This window comes from Sinocyclocheilus anshuiensis, unplaced genomic scaffold (genome assembly GCF_001515605.1).
Source record: "Sinocyclocheilus anshuiensis isolate Anshui unplaced genomic scaffold, SAMN03320099.WGS_v1.1 scaffold682, whole genome shotgun sequence".
Lineage (NCBI taxonomy): Eukaryota > Metazoa > Chordata > Actinopteri > Cypriniformes > Cyprinidae > Sinocyclocheilus > Sinocyclocheilus anshuiensis.
In genome coordinates, this window is record NW_015547682.1 from 366,016 (window position 1) to 383,212 (window position 17,197).

At 36.5% G+C, this 17,197-nt stretch overlaps 1 protein-coding gene across 1 annotated transcript in view; it reads left to right on the forward strand.

Moving 5' to 3' along the window:
* The window catches only part of pck1 (phosphoenolpyruvate carboxykinase 1 (soluble)), an 11,221-nt gene extending 6,815 nt beyond the window's left edge, over positions 1–4,406 (forward strand). The window contains exons 7-9 of the mRNA XM_016505655.1: positions 327–551; positions 1,592–1,819; positions 3,738–4,406. Of these exons, the coding sequence (XP_016361141.1) occupies positions 327–551; positions 1,592–1,819; positions 3,738–4,219 (935 nt within the window). The 3' untranslated portion in view covers positions 4,220–4,406. The remainder of the gene's footprint in view (positions 1–326; positions 552–1,591; positions 1,820–3,737) is intronic.
* The last annotated feature ends 12,791 nt before the right edge of the window (positions 4,407–17,197 follow it).

Consider the following 17,197-nt stretch of genomic DNA (forward strand, 5'->3'; position numbering starts at 1 on the left):
CCAATGGAAAGCTTATGTATTCAGCTTTCAGATGATGCATACATCTCAATTTCTAAAAATTGATCCTTATGACTGGTGTTGTGCTCCAGGCTCAAATTGTTGTTTAGTGCAAGAATTTAATTCATTAGCTGCTTTCAGTAAATACTAGAGAACAGTGCAGTAAATGGTACATTTTTTTACTGTTTATGATTTAATAAATTATTTTTATATTCTGCTGTTCGAGTGTCAGCTTTCAGAAACTGTGTGACTGTAAGCAGTTGAAAAGAACTGTAAGTGTTGAGATGTTCTTGCTCATTCATTGATGTTCTCTGCTCTTGTGTTTGAAGGCAATCTCAGAGCCATCAATCCAGAGAACGGCTTCTTTGGTGTGGCGCCAGGAACCTCCACCAAAACCAACCCGAACGCAATGGCCACCATCCACCAGAACACCATCTTCACCAACGTGGCGGAGACCAGCGACGGCGGCGTGTACTGGGAGGGCATGGATGAGGATCTGCCGGCCGGTGTGACGCTGACCTCCTGGAAGAACCAGCCGTGGACACCGGAGGACGGTAGGTCTCGTCTCATTCAGAGTCCTCTGCACAATCTGACTTTGCTGCAGCCTAGAATCAGGCTAACCCTTTAACTGTCACACTGCAAAAAATGCGTTTCTTACTTACTTGTTTTCAGCCAAAATATCAAAGAATTCTTAAATCAAGAAGGATTTTCTAGACAATTACAAATTATTGTCTTGTTTTCAGAAACACATGTCAGCGTGTGAGTTTTTGCCTGAAACAAGCAAAATAATCTGCCAGTGGGGTAAGCAAAATAATCTCGTTTTCTGTTTGGAATAAGATTATTTTGCTTGTTCTAAGCAACAACTCACTTAATTTTGACATGTTTTTTCTGAAAACAAGACAATAGTTTGTACTTTTGTCTAGAAAATCCTTCTTAATTTAAGAATTTTTAGATATTTTGGCTGAAAACAAGTAAGTAAGAAACGCATTTTTTGCAGTGCACTCCCATTTCTGAACATAGAAAGTGCACAATCCAAACATAAGCTGTTATAATTAATCAACGAAAACATTTAGTCCTTGTCTACTGTAAAGTAGTTCGTTTTCATTTGAAAACGCATCTTTTTATCTCTGTTTTGGCCTTCGGTCCACACTGAGAGAGGAAAACAGAGCCTTTTGAAAACGCTCTCCAAAGTGGATACATTTGAAAACGCTGTTGTACTGTGAACTGTGAAAACTAGTGCTGTCAAATGCAATAGATCCTCGTCAGCCTCTCTGACTCGTGTTGTGTTCCTCGACTGAGCCTGGTTTCTCCCAAGGTTTGTTCTCCATTCTGTCACCGATGCAGTTTTGGTTCCTCTGGCTTAATTGGTTGGGGACACTTAATATCCAGCGATATCGTGGACTTGATTGCACAGATACTATTTAAACTGAGCTGGATGACGACATCACTGAATCGATGAACTGAGTGCTTACTGTTGTCCTTTTGCATTACTGCACACTATTTTTCCTATTTAAGACTGTAAAGCTGCTTTGACACATCTGTATTGTTAAAAGCGTTATATAAATAAAGGTGACTGTCGACTGTTGTCCTCCAGGAGAACCCTGCGCTCATCCTAACTCACGCTTCTGCACGCCGGCCGCTCAGTGCCCCATCATCGACCCGCAGTGGGAGTCTCCCGACGGCGTCCCCATCGAGGCGGTGATCTTCGGGGGTCGGCGTCCGCAGGGGGTCCCTCTGGTCTACGAGGCCCTCAGCTGGGCTCACGGAGTGTTTGTGGGAGCCGCGATGAGATCCGAAGCCACGGCGGCCGCCGAACACACAGGTGAGATTACAGTCAAATCACATTCATTTCCTCCATATATATATATATATATACATATATTGCAATAAACTTATAGCGAAACTTAAAAATTTATTATTTCTATAGATATATAAAACTTACAAATATTGTGTCTATGGCATATGTATGCATATATGCATATTTTGCAGTAAACTTATTACAAAACGTAAATTATGTTGCTTCTATAGATGCAATCAATGACTTTAAATGAGTAGTTTTATATTTCTCTATTGTTTTTAATTCAATTATGTCATTTGCAATGCTTCATGGGATTGTAGTTCTTTCCCTCATTAGCCATTAAGTTCACAGTCTTGTATCTTTGTCTTTTCTTCTGATTTTCAAATACTTTTGTGCTTCGAATCAAAGTTTGTGATTCTCCTCTAGCTGCTTTTGGTTTGATTCATGGCTTATAACACTTTAACAAATGAATGGAAAAACGCCACTAATGCACTCCCAGCACTGTAACAAATTATTCTCTTACTTAGTATTTTTGTCTTGTTTTCTAGTCTAAATATCTAAACATTCTTGAAACAAGATACAAGTAAAATGACTTAAGATTTTATGTCTTGTTTTCTGTAAAAAATGTATCAAAATTTTGTTAGTTTTTCCTTAAAACAAGTAAAAATATCTGCCAATAGGGCAATTTAGCCTTTTAAGATTATTTTTCTCACCCCATTGGCAGATATGTTTGCTTGTTTTAAGGAAAAACTAACAAAATTTTGATATATATATATTTTTTTTTTAGAAAACAAGACTTAATATCTTAAATAATGTCAAGTGAATGCTTCTTGATTCAAGACTGTTTAAATATTTATACTAGAAAACAAGACAAAAATACTAAGCAAGAAAATTTTTTTTTGCAGCGAGTGCACTTCCATAATGTACTTAAAGTGCTCTATTTCCGCGCACTAATTTTGTACGTAATCTACAAAAAATTATTCTTTTTTTAAAGTAAATTTTTTAAAATGATAAATAAAATAAAAAAACAGAGATAGCATGTTAAAAGCACATTTGTGACCCTTAGTATAAATATCTAAACATTCTTGAAACAAGATGAATTTATTGTACAAGTAAAATGACTTAAGATTTTATGTCTTGTTTTCTGTAAAAAATGTATCAAAATTTTGTTAGTTTTTCCTTAAAACAAGTAAAAATATCTGCCAATAGGGCAATTTAGCCTTTTAAGATTATTTTTCTCACCCCATTGGCAGATATGTTTGCTTGTTTTAAGGAAAAACTAACAAAATTTTGATATATATATATATTTTTTTTTAGAAAACAAGACTTAATATCTTAAATAATGTCAAGTGAATGCTTCTTGATTCAAGACTGTTTAAATATTTATACTAGAAAACAAGACAAAAATACTAAGCAAGAAAATTTTTTTTTGCAGCGAGTGCACTTCCATAATGTACTTAAAGTGCTCTATTTCCGCGCACTAATTTTGTACGTAATCTACAAAAAATTATTCTTTTTTTAAAGTAAATTTTTTAAAATGATAAATAAAATAAAAAAACAGAGATAGCATGTTAAAAGCACATTTGTGACCCTGGAGAACAAAACCAGTCATAAGGGTAATTTTCATCATCTGAAAGCTGAATAAATAATCTTTCCATTGATGTATGGTTTGTTAGGATAGGACAATATAAAACTGGTTTTGTGCTCCAGGGTCACATTTTAGTTCATATTCATGGTGTCCCAAAATAGCACATTTGAGTACACTTAGATGTTCTTAAGATTATCTTAAGAAGTACTAAAGAATCATTTTTAGTGTATTAAGTACAAATAGAGCACTTTAAGTACATTATGGAAGTGTGCTTTTTTTAAAACCTGGGCTGTGTGTCTCTGTGTGTGTCTGGAAAGTGATTAGATGTTAAGACACTTTTGTGTGTGTTTGCAGGGAAAGTGATCATGCACGACCCCTTCGCCATGCGTCCGTTCTTCGGGTATAACTTCGGTCAGTATCTGTCTCACTGGCTGAGTATGGAGCAGCGGCCCGATGCTAAACTGCCCAAGATCTTCCACGTCAACTGGTTCCGCAAGAGCTCTTCCGGACGCTTTCTGTGGCCCGGATACGGCGAGAACATCCGCGTGCTGGAGTGGATGTTTCTCAGGATCGACGGCGAGGCCGGAGCGATGCCCACCGCGGTCGGGTTGGTTCCCTCGGCCGGCGCTCTGAACCTCCGCGGCCTGCTGGAGGACCTGGACCTCAGCCAGCTCTTCAGCATCTCAGCAGACTTCTGGAGGCAGGAGCTGGAGGACATCAGAGCGTACTTCCAGCGCGAGGTGAACGAAGACCTGCCCGGAGAGATGCAGAGACAGCTGGAGCTGCTGGAGCAGAGAGTCACACTCCAGACCAGACGCGGAGAACTTCGAGTTTAACATCTATCATCACATATAGCACTGCAAAACATGAGTTGCTTACTTGTATTGTTTTCTGAAAAAATGATCCAAACTTAGCTTAAAACAAGCTAAAACATCTACCAGAGGGGCAGGAAAACTAATCTTGTTTAGCCTTTGAATTAAGATGATTTTTCTTACCCCACTAGCAGATATTTTTATTTGTTTTAAGCAAAAACTAACAGAATTTTGATCTTTTTTTTTTCAGAAAACAAGACATAATATCTTAAGTCATTTTACTAGTGAAGTAATTCAAGAATTTGTAGATATCTATACTAGAAACCAAGACAAAAATACATTTTTTGCAGTGTGCGAGCTGATATTTGAGAGATTTGGAGATATTTTTAGCCTGATTTGAAGATCTGATGACTCTATGATACTGAAGACGTGAGGAAGGAATTAAAGGACTGTTTATAAATTATTGATGCACATTTATATTCAGCTGGAGACTTTATAGCTAATAACTTTAAACAGTTTAACCTTTGCATTTTTCTAAATGTCTTAAATTATTTTTGTATTTCTATGATGACTTTTGATGTCAGTCTTCCAAGATATTAATAAAGTTATTTAAACGTATGTCCAGTGTTTGTGTTTTTCTCTGCATGATCACAGTGTTACAGAGAATTATTCACATTTTAATACAGTTATGCGTGAAATAACTTGGCTTCTGACCGACTCATGACAAAATGTTACAAACATTTCAGTCTGAAGAAATTGTTCAGTTCAAGAAGATGAGAAATTGTAACAAAGTAAGCAGAACTAGAAACACACTGTAACTACAGACACACCAGAAAAGTAGAAAACGTGAAAAACAAGAGAAATAAATCTGAGCAGAAAGTCTCACATTCATGAAGTCAATCTAAACACACTTAAATCAAGATACATTTTTCTGAGCCTTTGGCAGACGTTTGCTCTTGTTTTAATCACAAATAGCTTAGGAATAGAAATCATCAGATAGACAGTAATCATCAGAATAGAACAAGCTGTTGAAGCAGTGACACAACACTCGATCAACCTGTCAGCATGATTCATAAAACCAGCAATAAATCAGAAGAAGAGGAGAGGAATGCCAGAACATCAACCAATCAGAGCATCCCTGACTGAAGGACACGCCCCCTCAGGCCTCATGAATATATAAAACTCTTTCATTCAGCACAAATGAAGAACTAAAGCAGAAACTAAACGTTAACGCCACGGGAATATTAGATATTGTGATAACATCATGAGAATATTAGTGATGAAAGCATATCTAAGATTAATAAACCATTGGATGTGCAGCAGCAAAGTTTAACGTTCTGCAGATTTAATATTTTATGTCAGTCAGATATCAGCTGAAATGAACAAAGCTGCTCCCCCCCCAAAACTTTTTATGGACAGAAACTGCTTTTATGCAACTAATTAATGCATTTAGCAGATGCTTTTACCCAAATCAGTGGAACAAAAGCAACTATATTCATAATATACAATGCTAGCAGCTATATAGACAACTAGATTAGAAAGCAAGGCCTTCTCCAAGATTAACAGCAATTATTTTATTTGATTTAAATCGTTATTTTATTTTACTGGTAAAAACGTAATACTTACTCAAGCAATGTTTTAATGTTAATACTTATTCAAGAGAATCTTTTAATGGAAACAACACAATATAGGCCTATTATTTACTCATTTGTTTATTGATGGCGCTAATTAAAAATGGTTTTTGTTTATTACAGTTATTGCTGCAGTGAAAGAAGAGTAAAGAAATATGATGCATGTTATGTTGCACAAATATTTTATCATTTGAATGTTTAAATATAACATCCTGCACTTTATTGTAATTGACTTGAATAGATGCTGGTGGTGTGTAGGTCACACGTTTGCGTAACGGTCAGTCGGTCAGTATTTGCTCGTGTGAGTGATAGAGCCGGATGTGATGAGCTGCTCGCACGTTTCTCAACAGCAGAAACACAGAGTTCAAAGCTGAGCGTAATCGGTCCGCAGCAGAGCATGCTGGGTAACTGGGGCACGTGCTCAGGCCTGAGCCTCACATGACGTCAGTACGAGCCGCTGACGCTGCACTTGTGCTGCTGCCAGATACCAGACTTTCTAGTGAAGCAGAAATATGCTGATGACGTCTATGATGATGGAGAAACCAGAGCAAAGATCAGAGTCAGGATTCATTCATTCATTACATAACAGCTGATGCAACTCTGTTCTGCACTGCTTTCAAATAAAAATACATGTGACCCTGGAGCACAAAACCAGTCATGAGGGTCAATTTGTTTAAATTGAGATGTATGCATCATCTGAAAGATGTTTGGCTGAGATGCAACTATTAGAAAATCTGGAATCTGAGGGTGCAAAAAAATCTAAATATTGAGAAAATCATCTTTAAAGTTGTTCAAATTAAGTTCTTAGCAATGCATATTACTAATCAAAAATTAAGTTCTGATATATTTACAGTAGGAAATTTACAGCTTCAATTGCATATAAAATTTCCATACATTTGGATTATATAGTTTGAACATGAACAAACTAATAAACTTCATGTGATCAAATGCATGAATGAAACAGCTCAGATTTCTGTAATATGACTAAAAACATTTGAGTTGGATTCTCATCTAAAGGTTTTTAAATGTTACCTCTCGTCTCAGAGCGTTCAGAGAACATTCAAAAGTAACATTCTTCATTGTTTGCAAAATGATACAATGTAACATTCCCTGAATGTTCATATAACCGAGATCAAATGTTTTACCTTTGGCAGACTTCTTCTTTTAATCATAAAATAGCTTCATTTTGATCAACAAGAATTTCTAAGTATAATTGTGCTTGCAAATGTATAACACATTAAATTAAAAAAAAAAAAGAGAGCAGGTTCAGTCGAGTCTCTGTGACGGGGTCCTTCAGGAACAACATGTTTTCCAGCTCTTATCAGACTGATTCTGTGCGGACATGAACACGCTGTTCCTCTTTATTGGATACTAGAGTTTACAGAAATCAGGACACATCCGTCTTATCGCACCAATAACTGTTTAACAGAGATTTCAACACTCTAGGACAGCTTTATGAGTCCAAACTTCTGAATCAAACTCACATGAAGGACTTGATCCGGATGATCAGAACAAACTATTTGAAAATCTGGAATCTGAGGGAGCAAAAAAATCTAAATATTGAGAAAATCATCTTTAAAGTTGTTCAAATGAAGTTCTTAGCAATGCATATTACTAATCAAAAATTAAGTTTTGATATATTTACGGTAGGAAATTTACTAAATATCTTCATGGAACATGATCTTTACTTAATATCTTAATGATTTTTGTCATAAAAGAAAAATGTATAATTTTGACCCATACAATGTATTGTTGGCTATTGCTACAAATATACCCCAGCGACTTAACACTGCTTTTGTGCACATTTTTTTTTCTCTAGTGATGCTAACAAAAATGTGTTCTAAAAACATTTTGCTAACATTCCTATTAAGCTATAAAAATGTTATTTCTGATATTTTTGAATGTTCAAAATCTCCAGGTTTTTAAATGTTTTGAAAAAAAAAAATTTGTTTTCTTGGTTATGTGAATGATAATGATGACATTAAAGGGAACGTTCCACTTTATTATTTTATGGGAATATTATTTTCGAATGTTCTCTAAACTATCTCAGACAAACGTTTTTGTGTGTCTTAAGAACATTATTAACCATAAAATAAAAATTCCGTCATTTCTTTACTCACCCTCAAACCTGTAGAGCTTCTTTCTTCTGTTTATTTTTGGGTGAACTGTCCTTTTGAAGATCAGATAACAGCGAAGGAACATTCTATTAATGCTACTGAAAACGTTTGCTCATACTTTTGAGAGAACATTGCCAGCTGGGTTCTTTTGGAAACTACAAACTGAATTTAGTGATTAATGTGTTAAAGAGCAAAGATTTCTATAGTGCTTAACGTGTTTTGTGTCTCTTGAGCACATGTGCATCAGTTCATTGCGAGTCAGCACATTCACACTGATGATGATGATGATGATGAAGAGCGGGTGCTAGTAATAGTTAGCAGATGCACATTTACGGCTGATGCTGGAGTGACCCGAGCTCAAGCCTGTTGCTCAAGCACTGATAGAGAAAGCGTTTCAGAAGAAACCAGACTGAACCGGAAACATCTGGATCACCAGACCAGAGCTTAACCTGCTAAACCAGCCTAACCCTGTGACTACCAGCTCTGAATGAGTCTCACTCAGAAGGTAAATGTACAATTACAAAGAAACCGTACTGTAATGCATTGAATGAAATGTGAAACTTGGAGAACTGAAAGAGTATTTTATTGTAAAAGATACTCGATTAATCTTTAAAAATGTATTTCATTTCTTTTACCCTTTATTTCACTTTGAAATGCTTTGTCAGTGTTTCAACAATCATCAGTAAATATTACTATATTTTCCTACTAAGTCATTATAGTTTCAATATACATTATTAAGAAGACTAAATCATTTCTATTTAATTCTATATATAACTAGAATAAACAGTAATCACTCAGAACGACCTCCAATCAGCTTCTTAATGAATCGACTGTAACTAGTGCAATAAAGTCAGGAGTGAATCTCAGGATTGATCACAACAAAAAATAAAGCACTATTTATTATGAATTTAATATGTATTAATTTATCTATCTATAAATTGTATTATATTATTTCATGTAGTGTAGTGCTCAGACAGACTCACATCACGCACTGATATGAATATGATACGAATTGGGTTTTTAAAACTGGGTTAAAAACCTGAAATCAAGAACCTCATCGTTGAGTCGAGCCTGACATCTGCTGGACAAACCCTGAAGTTCAGCAGCAGACACTGACTGAGCTGATGTCTTACAGCGCCACCTGCTGGATCTACAGGAGAACAGACACATTTAGAGTCACTAACCCTATAAAGCCTGCTGTAAACCATCAACACAATCTCCTGCATGTCTTCTGTCTCTGATTGAGAGTTTAGGGTTTTATCCAGTCAGAGCTCTTTTAGTGTACTTGTAGAAACGCTTCTCGTGTCAAATCTTGACTGATTTTGATCAAGTAAAGGTCAGAATAACTGCAGTAATATCTCCAGATGAACACTTACTGGACTGAAGCAGCTCAGCTTTACTTGATTCTCCATCAATCATGTTTTAGAGTCTCAAATCTGATCCTCAGGATCTTTTGAGGAGCGTTTGTTTCCAGAAGCTTTACTTTCACTGTTCCTCAGCGGAGGAATGATCTTCACAAGCCTCCAGAACATCTCACATCTTCTGAGGAGCCTTTATTTCTTCAGCTCTCAATCACTGCATTATATGTTTGGATCATTTCAATCTCATCTTATTATTACTGGAGATATAGAGACGACTGATATTTAGATCATTTAATATTAGTATCTGCTGCACTGTTATAAATATATTTTACATTGATTTACATCACAAGCATCAGAATTTCATCATATGAATATCAGCATCTACAGCAAATTAATATTTTTGCTCAGTTTGAGTAAATTTGAGCTGTTTTTTCATTCATATTCTCACTGTATCAGTCTATACAAGTCATGTTTTTTTTATTTTGTCTAAATGTTCAATAAACTGTTCCATTTCCAAACATAAGATTTTTTTTTAACTATTAACCTTCATATGTCAGGCTTTAGAGGGTTAAAGGTTGTGAGGTCATTCACCTCAATCCTTAAAGACGTGGATGATCTGTGATTGAAGAACAGCATTAAATCACACGATCTGCGCAATCGAAGGCAGCGCAAGTCCAACTCTGATGTGCTTTTTTTTATCTTTGAAACCACAAAAGACATAAACCACACAAAAGCAATACATATACAAACACAAAGGAGGTATAAAAACAATGCATTATTTTATAAAATGTTTTATTCGTATAATTGGCGGCTAATTGAAATGCATGAGATTGTATAAAATGGTGCGTAATAGACACTGTCCCAAAGAGAAACACCGGTAACACTTTCAGGATCTGATATAAATAAAAATAAAAGAGTGACAGTCACAGCCGCAGTCACTAAACTCTACAGGACCGCTGATTCTCGATGTAAATATGTTCATATTGCAACCGCAGAGAGCGTTCAGTGGCATGTTCAAACCCAAAGCAATGCAACAGCAGAGAAAACATAAGAGCTTCAATCACTGGAGAGAAAGTCCTTCTTTGGAAATGCCTCTTTTCACACGGAAAGCCTTCCGTGATTTGATTAAGAGCCCAGAAACTCGTTCATCCAGACTAAAGCAAGATGAAGATGAGCAGACATCCGTGAACCAGACCCGTCTTGTGCTTGATTTCACTAAATCTAAAGTGCATCGAATGCATTCTGATGCAGATGTTTAGTGTTCCAGGTGTAATTATGAAGGCAACAGAACTAAACACACACGCATGAGTCTGTACTGGCGACTGGAAGGCACACTTCACGTTTCTTCAGTCTGCACTCACATTAACGAGCCTCTCAAACGAGGGACTAAAGCACAGGGCCGAGTGAACAGCACAAACCTGCCGTCTGTTTAATGAGTGAACAAAACAAAAATGACCTTTAAACGAGAAGCAACAATAACAAAAAACAACTAGTACATCTTTAATCTGAGCTAAACAACAAACTACATTATCAAAAGGCAAATAGTCGGTATATTGCAACTCTCTCTACTAAACTACCTCATCATCATCATCATCATCATCATCATCATCATCATCATCATGCATACACTGTCACTTCCTGTCAGCAGCCACCTGATTGGCTGACGGGGGCATGTGACACACTGGCATCTCAAAGGGAAGACATCACGCTACGCGCAGCTGGAGAGAGAACGACCCACGGGTAGTTAGTTACCAACTAACTAGACTGGAATTCAAACAGTCGCATTAAAGTCTACATTCAGACAATTAATTATAATTGGAAAAATATAGCATAAAAAAAATGCCCCAAAAAAAAAAAAAAATTCTGAACAGCAAGTAGTTAGTTACTAACTACTCACAGGTAGTTGGTTACCAACTAACCAGTTTGGAATTTAAACAATCAGATTAAAGTTTGCATTTGGCCAATTACTTAAATTGTAATATTAAATATATATTATTAAAATGGCAAATTAATGATTCTGAACATCTATGACTAAAAGATAATAAACATAACAACCCACAGCTAGTTAGTTACCAACCAACTAAAAAAACTGCCAGATTAAAGCCTGCATTTGGCCAGATATAACGGGATATATTATAAAAATGGCAAATGAATGATTCTGAAAATGTATGACTAATATGTAATAAAAATACCCATGGGTAGTTAGTTATGGATAACTAGTTTGGGTATTTAAACATCCAGATTAAAGTCTGCATATGGCCAATTACTCCGTTATAATATGGAATTTAAAATAAACAGAATGACCCATGGGTAGTTAGTTACCAACTAACTAGTTTGGAATTAAAAAATCTGGATTAAAGTCTGCATTCAGTCGATTATGCAGCTATAATGTGGATTATATATATATTATAAAAACAGCAAATGAATTATTCTGAACATCTGACTAAAATATAATAAACCGAATGACCCATGGGTAGGTAGTTAGTTACCAACTAACTAGTTTGGAATTAAAAAATCTGTAAGCCGAATGACCCATGGGTAGTTAGTTACCAACTAACTAGTTGGGAATTCAAAAATCTGTAAGCCGAATGACCCATGGGTAGTTAGTTACCAACTAACTAGTTGGGAATTCAAAAAGCCGGATTAAAGTCTGCATTCAGTCGATTATGCAGCTATAATGTGGAACATATATGATAAAAACAGCAAATGAATCATTCTGAACATCTATGACTAAAATATAATAAACTGAATGACCCTTTAGACTAGATTAGGTTGAGTTTCACAGAACTCGTTGAGTTTCTCTCTCCAGCTGTTGACTTCCTGTTAGCAGCGGTTCTCTGGAGTAAACCGAACACGGCACAATCTGACCCGATATTCCCCGAGCGCACAGACGAGCGCAGACCAAATCATGGGATTCACCAGCAGTCACTATTTGGCACCGAGTGAATGAGATTGTGTTCAATTAAAGATTCGTTGATTCAGTGACTCAGAATCAGAGCGGCTGTCTCTCCTGGTGAAGCTCAAGATCGTTCCGGATCCCATGATGTGATTTCAGCTCTGCGTGCGTCGTCCGATCAGGGAGCCGTTGCATATTCGTTTGCTTTAGTGCTCGTTTACTCCGAACGAATCCGGCGGCTACAGCTGGTCGATTGTTTTCCTCCCACGAGTCGTAAAGTGCTATAAGAGATGCTGCATGCGAACCCCAGCCGAAGAAATCCTTTACGTTCTAAACATCAATGATTGTGAATTCAGGTTTCTAGAATCTAGAATAAAATTAAGGCAAATACATTTAAGAAACCGAAGCTAACACTAGTTAATCTAGTTGAAAAACGACTACAGTTGATCTCTAGAACCCTCAGCGACGTTCCTCCAGCTGATTCAGATTTGTTCAGTCGAGCTGTGAAGCAAAGTCGGTTAACTCACTCGCACTCATCATTAACCAGCGTCCAGGACACTCACACCATCTGTGGACCGATCACAAGCCGAGGCCTGTCATATCGTTGTATTAAAAATAGTGCAATTTTAGACATTTATATAAATAACTCTAAAACCGTGCTTTTAAGTTTGTTTTTCAGTTTTCCATATACATGTATATATATATTTATATAGTAGCCTACACACACACACACACACACGTACATTAACGCTGCAGGAACAGCGTGAGGCTTCAACTCTCTCTCTGACCGCAAACAACTGAACAAACACTTCCATATCTGCTCCAAAACAGTCGGATGCTTTGAATACTGTGCAAAGCTCTCATGAGGAAGTCATGCACATTTAACAGAAGGAGAACTGTGATGAAGAGTCACGAGATTGCGATTACGGTTTCTAAGAGGAAGACCAAATTTTCCCCATCGCTGAAAGGAAGCATTTTTGTTTGTTGTCAGAGTTTGAGTACAGAGAGACTAAGAGCACTGAGGACAAACAACACGTAAATATTTATAGAAAGTCTGAAGCGCTGCCTCTCGGGCAACAACAGGGGCCTCATTTATATTTGTAAAAACTGGCTTTGACGTGGAAAAGTGCTTAGCGTCACGTCAGACACTTTTTCTTGTCGGAGTACTGCAGGTTTTTGGAAATATAAGCTGTTCTTGCAGCTCTAAATTAAAGAATTTGGACGATGACTGGTGATCTTTTATATGTTAATGACATCAATTCGGAGTCGTTTACAAGGCAGAGATACGTACGCATAGGGTTGGGAATCGAGAATCAGTTCCAAATCCAGAATCGGATATTTGTTGTTAAACTAAGATCTCAATTCCACCCATCAATTCCTGTGTGCGCATCTTTTTTTTTTCTAGGTGGTGAAAAGGGGCTGTTAAAAATGTATTTGTCTTTGAATCATTCATTCAAAAACACTGAATCATCCAGTAATGAATCAAGTAAATCTTGAGAGAGTCATTGAATCATTCATTCAAGAGATTAATTCAAAAACACTGAATCATCCAGTAATGAATCAATTAAATATTGAGTGAGTCATTGAATCATTCATTCAAGAGATTCATTAAAAAACACTGATTCATCCAGTAATGAAGCAAGTGAAGTGTTTATGAGTGAGTCATTGAATCAGTCATTCAAGAGATTCATTAAAAAAACACTGATTCATCCAGTAATGAAGCAAGTGAAGTGTTTATGAGTGAGTCATTGAATCATTCATTCAAGAGATTCATTAAAAAAACACTGATTCATCCAGTAATGAAGCAAGTGAAGTGTTTATGAGTGAGTCATTGAATCATTCATTCAAGAGATTCATTAAAAAAACACTGATTCATCCAGTAATGAAGCAAGTGAAGTGTTTATGAGGAATCAAGTAAATCTTGAGTGAGTCATTGAATCATTCATTCAAGAGCTTCATTCAAAAACACTGAATCATCCAGTAATGAAACAAGTAAATCTTGAGTGAGTCATTGAATCATTCATTCAAGAGATTCATTCAAAAACACTGATTCATCCAGTAATGAATCAAGTAAATCTTGAGTGAGTCATTGAATCATTCATTCAGAAATTCCATCAGATTTTGTTTGTCTAATATTTTTTCTTCAGAATTGTGAGAAAACTACAACCTCCATTAAAAAAAAAAAAAAAAGTCTAAATCGTGTGGCTCTATTTTTGCACACAAACAGCTCTTAATTGAGTCCAGTTTTTATGCAGCCGGCTGATTTTTGTTCTTGGTATTCAGCAGCAATTAAATGTTTTGCAAAAAGACACAGAATAAATGCGACCTTGGAGCACAAAACCAATCAATTGAGATTTCTACATCATCTGAAAGCTGAATAAATAATCTTTCCATTGATGTATGGTTTGTTAGGATAGGACAATATTTGTCTGAGATACAACTATTTGAAAATCTGGAATCTGAGGGTGCAAAAAAATCTAAATATTGAGAAAATCATCTTTAAAGTTGTTCAAATGAAGTTCTTTGCAATGTATATTACTAATCAAAAATTAAGTTTTTATATATTTATGGTAGGAAATTTACTAAATATCTTCCCGGAACATGATCTTTACTTAATATCCTAATGATTTTTGGCTTAAAAGAAATATGTACAATGTATTGTTGGCTTATGACTGCTTTTGTGCTCCACGGTCACAAATATGCTTGATATCTAAATGTTGTATTTCCACATTGGAATCGAATCTGGGAATCGATAAGAATCGGAATTGATAAAATTCAAACGATACCCAACCCTAGTAACGCATACTTGAGAGATGATTGTAAGATCACATTTTAGCGCAAGGTTTTATAAGTGAGGCCCCAGAAGAGGAAGAGAGGCGTCAGACATGCTGTGCTTTGGCTTTGTCTTTGTTGCGTGTGTTTCTGGTGTCCATGCGGCTGATGTGGATCGCTGTGGGCTGAGTCTGTGATGTGGGGGGGTAATAGTGTCCGATGACCTCGCTGTACGCCGGCGGAGCGGCGCTGATGAGCGGACCGTCGAACACGGTGCGGTTGGGCGGCGCTCGGACCGACTCGCGGTTGAGCTCCAGCTGTTGCTCCGGGTCCCGCAGCTGAAGGGAACAGGGGCCCTGGTACGGCGGAGGCTCCTCTCCGTCTGACAGAGCGATGGTGGGGGGGAGGTCGATGATGGCGTGAGGGAGGTACGGGAACGTGGGCTGGAAGCGCGGCAGACGCTCACGCTGAAGATACGACGGCACACGGTCCGGAGCGTAAACCTGCGGGAGACAGAGACAAGAGTCAAACAGGATCCTGAGCAGTGTTGTAGTAGCAGTACTTTATTTATCCCCTTGGGGAAATTCTGTTTGAGTGGGTTTCAACATGCGTTTCACTTAAACGATAGAAAGACATTACGACATACCAACGAAAACACAAAATGTGTGCACAAAAGCAGTCATAAGTAGCACAGGTATATTTGTAGCAATAGCCAATAGTACACTTTTCTTGTATGCCAAAAATCATTGGAAACTAAAATGCATGTTTATAGTGTTTACAATGTTTGTAAATGTTTTATTTACTGTATTTTACATTAATTTTGGAAGTACTGTAAATCCCACTGAATGTCAAGCTAATAATGGCATTCTTAATATAAGTGAAAACTTGAGTAAACATGAAAATACTGCTCAGAAAAGACACTGGTAAAAAAAAAATCAGATTCAAATTCAAAATAAGATTCAAAAAGATCTCAAAGTAAAAAACACATTTTACAGTAAAACAACATTTTTCATTTCTACTAATAGTAGTTCAAAAAACTACTAGTTCCAAAGACCAGACCCAACTTTAACAATTCATGAACAATTAATACTGAACATTATGTAGAAGGGAAACAGATTTATACACCAGTGTTTGGGGTCAGTATGATTTTTTTTAAATGTTTTTGAAAGTTTATTTGAAATCGATATCGACTGTAATATTATAAATGTCTTCACTGTCACTTTTGATCAAATTAATGCATCCTTAATGAATAAAGTATTAATTTCTTTCAAAGATTAAAAATCTTACTGACCCCAAACGTTTACATGCTAGATATGTAGATATTTTCTAGGGATAGAACGGTTCGACTTAATCACGATTCGGTTTGTATCACGGTTTTAGAGTCACGGTTTCAGTATGTGCTATGTTTAGGGAAAAACTATACGATCAAATAAAAATAAAGAAAATAAGAATAATCTATCTAACTACAAGCAACAGCACAAATATATACAATAGAGTAAAGCTACAAATAAAATAAACAGTGATTTTCATTTTTTTTTTCAGGTAGGTCTATCATTAGTTTTCAGGTACAGAAATGGAATAAAGTAATGAAATGTAAAACAGCATTGCATATTGGACTGTATAAATTAAAGATGAATCTTTATTAAAGTTACAAAAGCTATTCAATCAAGAGCAGTGAGTGATTTCCTTGTTGTTGTTGTTTGATTAATATTAAGAAAGTGCTGTCACTTTAAGAGAATGCACTGATACAGTACGTTCAGCCGGCATTTCCAGCATAAGGCACTCGCATTGAACAAGAGTGAATGTTTTGTCCACCCGTTTTTTTTTTCATCGCTGTTGTTGTAATGTACTGGGAAGCCAGAATGCGCATCCATCAACAGAAACAGCTGAACCCTGTTTGTTTTGCATGTTATTTATAGCAAACCATAGGCCTATTACAGATGCGTTGTCAGATTTAAGTTGAACCGCGGTCCTAGCACATGCCGAACCGTGTGTGGAGAACCGTACGGTTCGATTTTTTTCCACAAACCGTTCTACCCGTAATATTTTCGTAGTTTAGTCAGCATCACAGTCAATCTTAAAAGATGTTTAGACACAGAAAACTGATCTCAATTGAACCATCACACTTGCTGACCCAATCAAAATAATGAAAGCAAACGAAGCAGACAAACCTCCAACAGCCGTAAAAACACACAGCAGCTTCTCTAAGACACTATCATTTATTT